Source organism: Oncorhynchus clarkii, chromosome 4, assembly GCF_045791955.1.
Source record: "Oncorhynchus clarkii lewisi isolate Uvic-CL-2024 chromosome 4, UVic_Ocla_1.0, whole genome shotgun sequence".
NCBI lineage: Eukaryota > Metazoa > Chordata > Actinopteri > Salmoniformes > Salmonidae > Oncorhynchus > Oncorhynchus clarkii.
The window spans coordinates 88458514-88468149 of NC_092150.1; the positions used below are offsets into that span (position 1 = coordinate 88458514).

The 9636-nt window shown below is 44.3% G+C and overlaps 1 protein-coding gene across 1 annotated transcript; it reads right to left on the bottom strand.

The window, feature by feature from the left end:
* Positions 1–179: 179 nt before the first annotated feature.
* On the bottom strand, positions 180–6144 carry LOC139407891 (prepronociceptin b). The gene is made up of 2 exons (XM_071151766.1): positions 5899–6144; positions 180–4014 (listed from the first exon to the last, which is right to left on the bottom strand). The coding sequence occupies exons 1-2, from the start codon at positions 6043–6045 to the stop codon at positions 3358–3360; spliced, it is 804 nt and encodes a 267-aa protein (XP_071007867.1). The 5' UTR covers positions 6046–6144; the 3' UTR covers positions 180–3357.
* Between the last annotated feature and the right edge of the window lie 3492 nt (positions 6145–9636).

The window sequence follows — 9636 nt, forward strand, 5'->3', positions numbered from 1 at the left end:
CTATTGGACCACTACCAAGGGATCAGGCAATTAGACAACTAAATTTGTTATAGCCTTCTAATGAAACAACAAAAACGTATTGTCTAATGTTATTAACACATTCAAATAATGTATCAACAGAAATAACCACTGAGAATATCGGGCACTGACAATTTTCTGTAACGACAATCCACAAGAGAAATAGCAAATTCATTTATTATATTTTTCTCTATACAGGTTTCTTAAAGACTTTTAAACAATAATACACGTTAGAAATGTACACTGTATTCCCAAAGTTCTTTGTGTATGAACGAGAGACATGTACTCACAAACACACACTCTTTAACATACCCCACTGGATAAATACTGCCTAAAGGTATGGCAAAACAATATCAACCTCTAACAGGTGAAATTCTAACCTAAAACCATAACATAGTGTTGTGTTATTGAGTATTTTCAGACAAGCAGACAAACTGTGTTTCATACAGTAGCAAGAAGATAACATGCACATATCTCTCATCTTGCCTTTTTTTTTGTTAAAATCAGATAGGTGGTAAATTCAGTTTGGTATGTATCCTAGAAAACAAATACAGGACATGATCTACTCTACCAACACCAGGGGGCAGTGTTACCCTACTGTCTGGGATGCTGATCTACTCTACCAACACCAGGGGGCAGTGTTACCCTACTGTCTGGGATGCTGATCTACTCTACCAACACCAGGGGGCAGTGTTACCCTACTGTCTGGGATGCTGATCTACTCTACCAACACCAGGGGGCAGTGGTACCCTACTGTCTGGGATGCTGATCTACTCTACCAACACCAGGGGGCAGTGTTACCCTACTGTCTGGGATGCTGATTCTACTCTACTAACACCAGGGGGCATTGTTACCCTACTGTCTGGGATGCTGATTCTACTCTACCAACACCAGGGGGCAGTGTAACCCTACTGTCTGGGATGCTGATCTACTCTACCAACACCAGGGGGCAGTGTTACCCTACTCTCTGGGATGCTGATCTACTCTACCAACACAACACCAGGGGGCAGTGTTACCCTACTGTCTGGTATGCTGATCTACTCTACCAACACAACACCAGGGGGCATTGTTACCCTACTGTCTGGTATGCTGATCTACTCTACCAACACAACACCAGGGGGCATTGTTACCCTACTGTCTGGGATGCTGATCTACTCTACCAACACCAGGGGGCAGTGGTACCCTACTGTCTGGGATGCTGATCTACTCTACTAACACCAGGGGGCATTGTTACCCTACTGTCTGGGATGCTGATTCTACTCTACCAACACCAGGGGGCAGTGTAACCCTACTGTCTGGGATGCTGATCTACTCTACCAACACCAGGGGGCAGTGTTACCCTACTCTCTGGGATGCTGATCTACTCTACCAACACAACACCAGGGGGCAGTGTTACCCTACTGTCTGGTATGCTGATCTACTCTACCAACACAACACCAGGGGGCATTGTTACCCTACTGTCTGGTATGCTGATCTACTCTACCAACACAACACCAGGGGGCATTGTTACCCTACTGTCTGGGATGCTGATCTACTCTACCAACACCAGGGGGCAGTGGTACCCTACTGTCTGGGATGCTGATCTACTCTACTAACACCAGGGGGCATTGTTACCCTACTGTCTGGGATGCTGATTCTACTCTACCAACACCAGGGGGCAGTGTAACCCTACTGTCTGGGATGCTGATCTACTCTACCAACACCAGGGGGCAGTGTTACCCTACTCTCTGGGATGCTGATCTACTCTACCAACACAACACCAGGGGGCAGTGTTACCCTACTGTCTGGTATGCTGATCTACTCTACCAACACAACACCAGGGGGCATTGTTACCCTACTGTCTGGGATGCTGATTATACTCTACTAACACCAGGGGGCATTGTTACCCTACTGTCTGGGATGCTGATTCTACTCTACCAACACCAGGGGGCATTGTTACCCTACTGTCTGGGATGCTGATTCTACTCTACCAACACCAGGGGGCAGTGTAACCCTACTGTCTGGGATGCTGATCTACTCTACCAACACCAGGGGGCAGTGTTACCCTACTCTCTGGGATGCTGATCTACTCTACTAACACAACACCAGGGGGCAGTGTTACCCTACTGTCTGGGATGCTGATCTACTCTACCAACACCAGGGGGCAGTATAACCCTACTCTCTAGTATGCTGATTCTACTCTACCAACACAACACCAGTTGGCAGTGTTACCCTAATATCTACTGTCTGGTAGCTGATCCAATCTGCGGTTGCCACTATATGCCCAAGCTGCAAAATCTAAATTGGCTATATAGTAAACATTTATGAAAAACTAAAAGGAGCTTTTTGGTGGAAATAAAAAATGAGGTGGGCAAGCCTAAGGTTGGAGGTAAAGGTTAAGTTTAGGATTAAGGTTAGGGTTAGGTTTAAAATCTGATTTTAAGAAGAGAAATTGTAGAATAGGCAGGGGCTTCCAACTTTGCAACTTGGCCAGATAGTGACGACTGTTCTCTGCCCAGTGACATACAGTGTATTCTCAGAATAGAGAAGATGCAGATCACCAGTTCTTTAATGACCCAGAGACCGTGAACAGTGCAAATAACAAATGCAACCCCTCACTCGCTCAAGCTTTAAATAAATAAAAAGTTAAAAGTGCATACATAGATCCTAAACATCCATCCAGTCATCATCCTAACATGGGTTGGTATTATATCTAGTATCATGTCGTCTGGATTTTACGATACCGACACACAATATCACATTGTACTTTTATTTTTTTCAGGATGCAGTTCATTAACTGGGGCGGTAGAGGGGGAGAAACATTGATTGGTTGGAAGGAAACGTTCCTTACTTTCTCTTCACAACACCGGATGGGTTTCAGAATGACCATATCGTTACTCTTCTTCATTAGGCTGATGAGGTACGAGGGAGTTCACGGTCCCCCGTAGACATAGTTGGTGACTATAGGAACAGAACACTAAAATAATAGTAGACAAACGGTAAACTAAAGTTATTATCATTTCTATGGAGGTCCTTGGGAGGGTGGAGGCACGGGGAGAAGAGAATTCTGCTCCCCCAGGGGGTTGTGGAGGCACGGGGAGAAGAGAATTCTGCTCCCCCAGGGGGTTGTGGAGGGAAGGGGAGAAGAGAATTCTGCTCCCCCAGGGGGTTGTGGAGGGAAGGGGAGAAGAGAATTCTGCTCCCCCAGGGGGTTGTGGAGGGAAGGGGAGAAGAGAATTCTGCTCCCCCAGGGGGTTGTGGAGGGAAGGGGAGAAGAGAATTCTGCTCCCCCAGGGGGTTGTGGAGGGAAGGGGAAAAGAGAATTCTGCTCCCCCAGGGGGTTGTGGAGGGAAGGGGAGGCTACAGCCGGCTGGGTAGCCTCCTGAATCCCTGGCCTGGGTTATTGAACCGACCAACACCGCGGCCAGGGATGCTGCTGCTGGTCATCCCCAGGTACTGCCGGAGGAGCTGGCTCACCCTCTTCTGGTTGTTCCACTTCCTGGCCGACTTCCTGATCCCGATGAACCCTCCTAGGCGTTTCTGCAGTGGCCGCCCCACCGGCCCGCCAATAAACTTCCTATAACCGTGGTGACCTTTCAGGAAGCCCCCGAAACGCTTGGTCAGCTGGACCGTGGCTTCCTCCTCCTCATCTCCTCCCTCCCCCTGACTGCTCCTCCTCCTGTCCTCTTCCTCCTTCTTCTCCTCCCTGTTTTCCAGAGCCAGGGAGTCTTCCTCCTCGGTCGAGCCCAGTGGGGAGGAGTCGTACTGGGCATCACGTTGCTCCAGGGCCCTGTCTTCCTGGTCTTCTCTGTCCTGCTGGTAGTGCTCCATGGCTGCAGAGTAGAGGAGTTGTCCATCAGACTCCAGGTGTACAGGGCCCAGGTTCAGCTCCTCTGCTGCTCTCTTAGACACAGCACCGCCATCTGGTGGGAGGAGATAGTGCGGTAGGATGGCTCGCTGACACAGCTCCCAGGTGAGGGCAGTGGAGACGTGACCCTCACACTCCAACAGACACACCTGTGGACAGAGAAGGACAGGGAGAGGTGTTAGTAGAGTCTAGACTATATGTCCTCTGCGTCAAGTAGCCCTGTACGTTTGTTTGGGTTAAAGGGAGTCATTTAAGACTCATGCACAAACCTGACAGGCCCATGATAGCTGTAATTGTCAGTTTTGATGAAGTAAACAGTAAATCCTGTTAACTAATCCCCTTCGGATTGGAGATGAATTGAAGAGAGTTGTATGAAATGCGGCTCACATCAAAAGAGAATGGGTAGCTATTGGCGGAAATGATTTATCCGTCTCAAATGGAAATGGGCTCACCGGGAGATTCTCCTCACGTCAGATCTTTGCAGCAATTTGTGTGTGTGTGTGTGTGTGTGTGTGTGTGAATGCAGACCATGTAATGGCCTCACAATCTCTCAGTGAGTGGTGGGGAATCTATGTACCAATAAAACCACAATCTTTCCATCTAGAAGTTCCTGATACAATGTGTCAATCATCAATCTCTGTCTGCATCACCCTCATAAACAGCTAATACAGAGCACCACAGAGATCTATCCCCCAGCTGCACCAATCAATTAGCTGCTATATTACCACAGAGCTCTATCACCCAGCTACAACAGCCAATTAGCTGCTATATTACCACAGAGCTCCATCCCCAGCTGCACTAGCCAATTAGCTGCTATATTACCACAGAGCTCTATCCCCCAGCTGCACCAATCAATTAGCTGCTATATTACCACAGAGCTCTATCACCCAGCTACAACAGCCAATTAGCTGCTATATTACCACAGAGCTCTATCACCCAGCTGCACCAGCCCACATAATCATTATCTGCACTGCTATGTCTCAGAACTACTTGGGTTCAAAGAGTATTTGAAACCATTTCAAATACTTGAGCTGGGCTTGATTAAGCTTGACTGGCTTAATGGAACCTATAGAATAGTCCCAATACTGAAAAACTCATCACCCCATCTGGCACTCCAGGCAAGCTAGAGCAAACACTGAAAAAAAATGTCTAATAGTGTTTAAACCCAGGTGTGCTATTTGCTTCGTTAAGCTGCCTCAGTCAGAAGCATCATTAGAATGATTTTCTACATTAGCACTGCTACATCCCATGAGTCACCTTAATGGCAGAATACTCAATTACTGTTCTAACTTGTAAACGCTGTGTCGTAAACCTTTTAGGGAGAACGTTTTTTTTCCAAATAAACAATGATGATCACACTACAACTTTCATCCATACAATCATCATCTATCATCCACACATCCATACAACCATCATCCATACAACCATCATCCATCATCCATACAACCATCATCTATCATCCATACAACCATCATCCATACAACCATCATCCATACAACCGTCATCCATACAACCATCATCCATCATCCATACAACCATCATCTATCATCCATACAACCATCATCCATACAACCATCATCCATACAACCGTCATCCATACAACCATCATCCATCATCCATACAACCATACAACCGTCATCCATACAACCATCGTCTATCATCCATACAACCATCATCCATACAACCATCATCCATACAACCGTCATCCATACAACCATCATCCATACAACCGTCATCCATACAACCATCATCCATCATCCATACAACCATCATCTATCATCCATACAACCATCATCCATACAACCATCATCTATCATCCATACAACCATCATCTATCATCCATACAACCATCATCCATACAACTATCATCTATCATCCACACATCTATCATCCATACAACCATCATCCATCATCCACACATCCATACATCCATACAACCATCATCCATACAACCATTATCCATACAACCATCATCCATACAACCATCATCCCCATTCTGCATGCAGGACATACACACACACACAGTCACTCACCAGTGTGTTGAATGTTTGCTGCTGGGTCTGGGGGTTGGGTAGGGGTAGTAGGAGACCACAGGCCAGGCAGTCACCCTGGCAGTCACTTCGTCCTGGGGAACACAGACGCACCACCAGCAGCAGTAGGCTCCACAGGGACCACTTCATGACTCACTACAGAGGGAGGGAGGGGCGGGACGGACGGGCAATAGGGACAGGAAGAGGGTGGAGGCCCGGAAGTGTAGGGTATGTGGAGTAGGGCACGGCCTGGTGAGAAGACACAGAGGTGAGGAAAGAGGAGGTTAGTCGCTCATTTCAAAGGGGTGAGCAGGGGCACAACAACAACAACACCAACAATAACAACAACAACAGCATAATACAACTGAGAAAAGTTCAATTGGTCAGGTGTGTCCACTTTTCCAGACAGGATAGATAGACCTCGAGGGCCTGTTCTGTAAAGTCGATGAAGAAAGAGTTCTCAGTCGGCCCGACAGCGATGCAGGAGCAGCTTGTTTCATACACAGCGCAATACGTTCATTAAAGAGTCACAAAGGGAAGTTCATTATCAGCCTCAGTAATTGTACTGTGCATTAGCTGCCTGGTGGTTTTAATAGGGAGGAAATGAATGAGAGCGAGGAAACAGGAGAAAAAAAAGAGAGTGGGGGAACGCGAAGAAGGAACGGCGCTGCCGCTCGCTCACGATCCGACCAACCAACAAAGTTTTGCGCTTCTGACTCACATTGCCACCGTGTACTCCTGTATTAGATACCAACATAAGGCCCTGGTACTTTACTCCTGTATTAGATACCAACATAAGGCCCTGGTACTTTACTCCTGTATTAGACACCAACATAAGGCCCTGGTACTGTACTCCTGTAATAGATACCAACATAAGGCCCTGGTACTTTACTCCTGTATTAGATACCAACATAAGGCCCTGGTACTTTACTCCTGTATTAGATACCAACATAAGGCCCTGGTACTTTACTCCTGTATTAGATACCAACATAAGGCCCTGGTACTTTACTCCTGTATTAGACACCAACATAAGGCCCTGGTACTTTACTCCTGTATTAGACACCAACATAAGGCCCTGGTACTTTACTCCTGTATTAGACACCAACATAAGGCCCTGGTACTTTACTCCTGTATTAGATACCAACATAAGGCCCTGGTACTTTACTCCTGTATTAGACACTAACTTGGACCCTATTCCCATGGGACTCTGGTCCAAAGTAGTGCACTATATAGGGACTAGGGTACCATTTGGTGCCATTATATGATCATGAGGATAATAATGCATTGAGATGTCATATATATGATGTCACATATGTCTTTCCAGAGTTCATAAAGACGTGCAGAGTGAATATTGAAAAGGGCTATTCTATGTCAGACTAAGGTAAGGTGATTGTCGAGGAGAAAATGATTTTGAAATGATTCAAATTCTCTCTCATACCTATTAAATCTTCACACATCATTAATGTTTTTTTATACGTTTTTGAGAAGTGACTTGATGGAGAGTTTTTTTTTCATGATATTCTCTTTGATAAGAACTTGTTCACTTGTTTGAAATGACATGAATATCTAACGAGATATAAAGAGCAGACAGTGTTTCCGAGGACAAGACAGGGGAGAGGACGGTTCTTCAAGAAATGACTACACTCTTAGAAAAAAAAGAACCCAAAATGGTTCTTCCACTGTTCCCAAATAGGAGAACCCTTTGAATAACCCATTATGGTTCCAGGTAGAACCCTTTTGGGTTCCATGTAGAAACCTTTCCACAGAGGGTTCTACCCGGAACCTAAAAGGGTTCTACCTGGAACTAAAAATGGTTCTCCTATGGGGACAGCCCCCCAAAAAACATTCGGATCCCTTTTTTTTCAATTCAATTCAATTCAAGGGCTTTATTGGCATGGGAAACATGTGTTAACATTGCCAAAGCAAGTGAGGTAGATAATATATAAAGTGAATATATAAAGTTAAATAAACAATAAAAATGAACAGTAAACATTACACATACAGAAGTTTCAAAACAATAAAGACATTTCTCAGAGTGTAAATTCCAATGTCTATACTAACTAGTAGATGTGAAGTTGTAGTGCCTCAGAACCAATGATTTATATATACATTAGACGACTGACAGGGGGCGCTGTTTAGAAGCCATCACACCTCCCTCCCACACCCCTTATTCACGTCTACATTTGTTTTCTGACATGTTTATTCTATTACAGACAACCTTAATACATACTTTTACATTATATTATGTGAGCTAAACATAACGTTTTTACTAAAGAAATATATAAATTAAAGTATAATTTTTTTGAAAGTTCTAATGTTACTGTACCCACTATATTACAATAACAAAAGAAGACTTAAACACTTGTAATTTTCTATTTGAAATGTTTAAAGGGTTTATATACATCATTGCTCAGAGCCCTTTTGTTCAATTACTCAGCTCACTTCACTTGGATTTACAACCTGGTGTGTCAACATCACTTTTCTGAATGGGCTTCAACATATTTGACAATACGGTGTAGAAGAGTGACGCTGAGTGAGCGCGATAGTCTGTCAGAATCTCTGTTAAGCAGTCATCCTGGAGGAGGAAATGTGAAATGACTGATCTATATCTGAGCCAGAGACAATGTGCTAATCCTCCCAGGGTAGGACTACCTGATTATACCAGCCGCTGGTAAACAGCAGCGCACTCCTGTCTCCAGACCTGGGCTCAAGTACTATTTGAAATCATTTCAAATACTATAGCTGGTAGTGATTAAGGATTTCTGGTGCAATAAACCAATATAAATGTCGCAAAACTGCAAACACTGCCCGCTTAGAACTCCACGCAGACTAAAGCTAACTCTCAAGGTTATCTGAAAGATTTCAAATAGCGTTTGAACCCAGGTCTGCAACAACCCTGTATAGATCCTAATCCTGCAGTATGGATCCACACACCTGTGGTATCACACAGGAGAAGGTTGAATCACTGTCAAACAGCAGAGGCTGGGGATACGGGATAGGTATAGTATGTACAGGATGTACAGGGATTAATGTCAAGGTGAAGGAAGACATGAGATTGTGCAGGTACTGATTATAACCCAATTGTCAAAATGGATTAAAAGGTGACATCAACCTTTTTTTTTTTTGCCCACTGATAAGTCTCTCAGGATAAAAGCTTCTGTCAAATTAATCAAATGTAAATAGATTATGTAAATGTACTGTCTGGAGGAAGAGAGTTAAACCGATGTCTGTGTAAGGAAATAACTATGAGAGGAGTGTTCAGTTCAGTGACACTTGTTCAGGTCCCACTGGGCCAAAAAAAACTGGTTCAATCAACGTTGTTTCCACATCATTTCAACAACAACAACAACAACAACAACAACAAATGCAATGTGATGATGTTGAATCAATGTGGAATACTGATTGGATTTACAAAAAAAAGTCATCAAAGTAAAGATGTTTTGTTGTTGTTGTTGATTTCACATTGAATTCACGTTAGTTGACAACTCAACCAAATGTAAATCAAACCTAGACGTTGAACTGACATCTGTGCCCAATGTGCTCTTGCCTTTAGAAGTAGTTTCATCATGAGTACCTCTGATGTTGAAATTAGCACTGTCTCTAGGTCTGTTGAAATTAGCACTGTCTCTAGGTCTGTTGAAATTAGCACTGTCTCTAGGTCTGTTGAAATTAGCACTGTCTCTAGGTCTGTTGAAATTAGCACTGTCTCTAGGTCTGTTGAAATTAGCACTGTCTCTATGT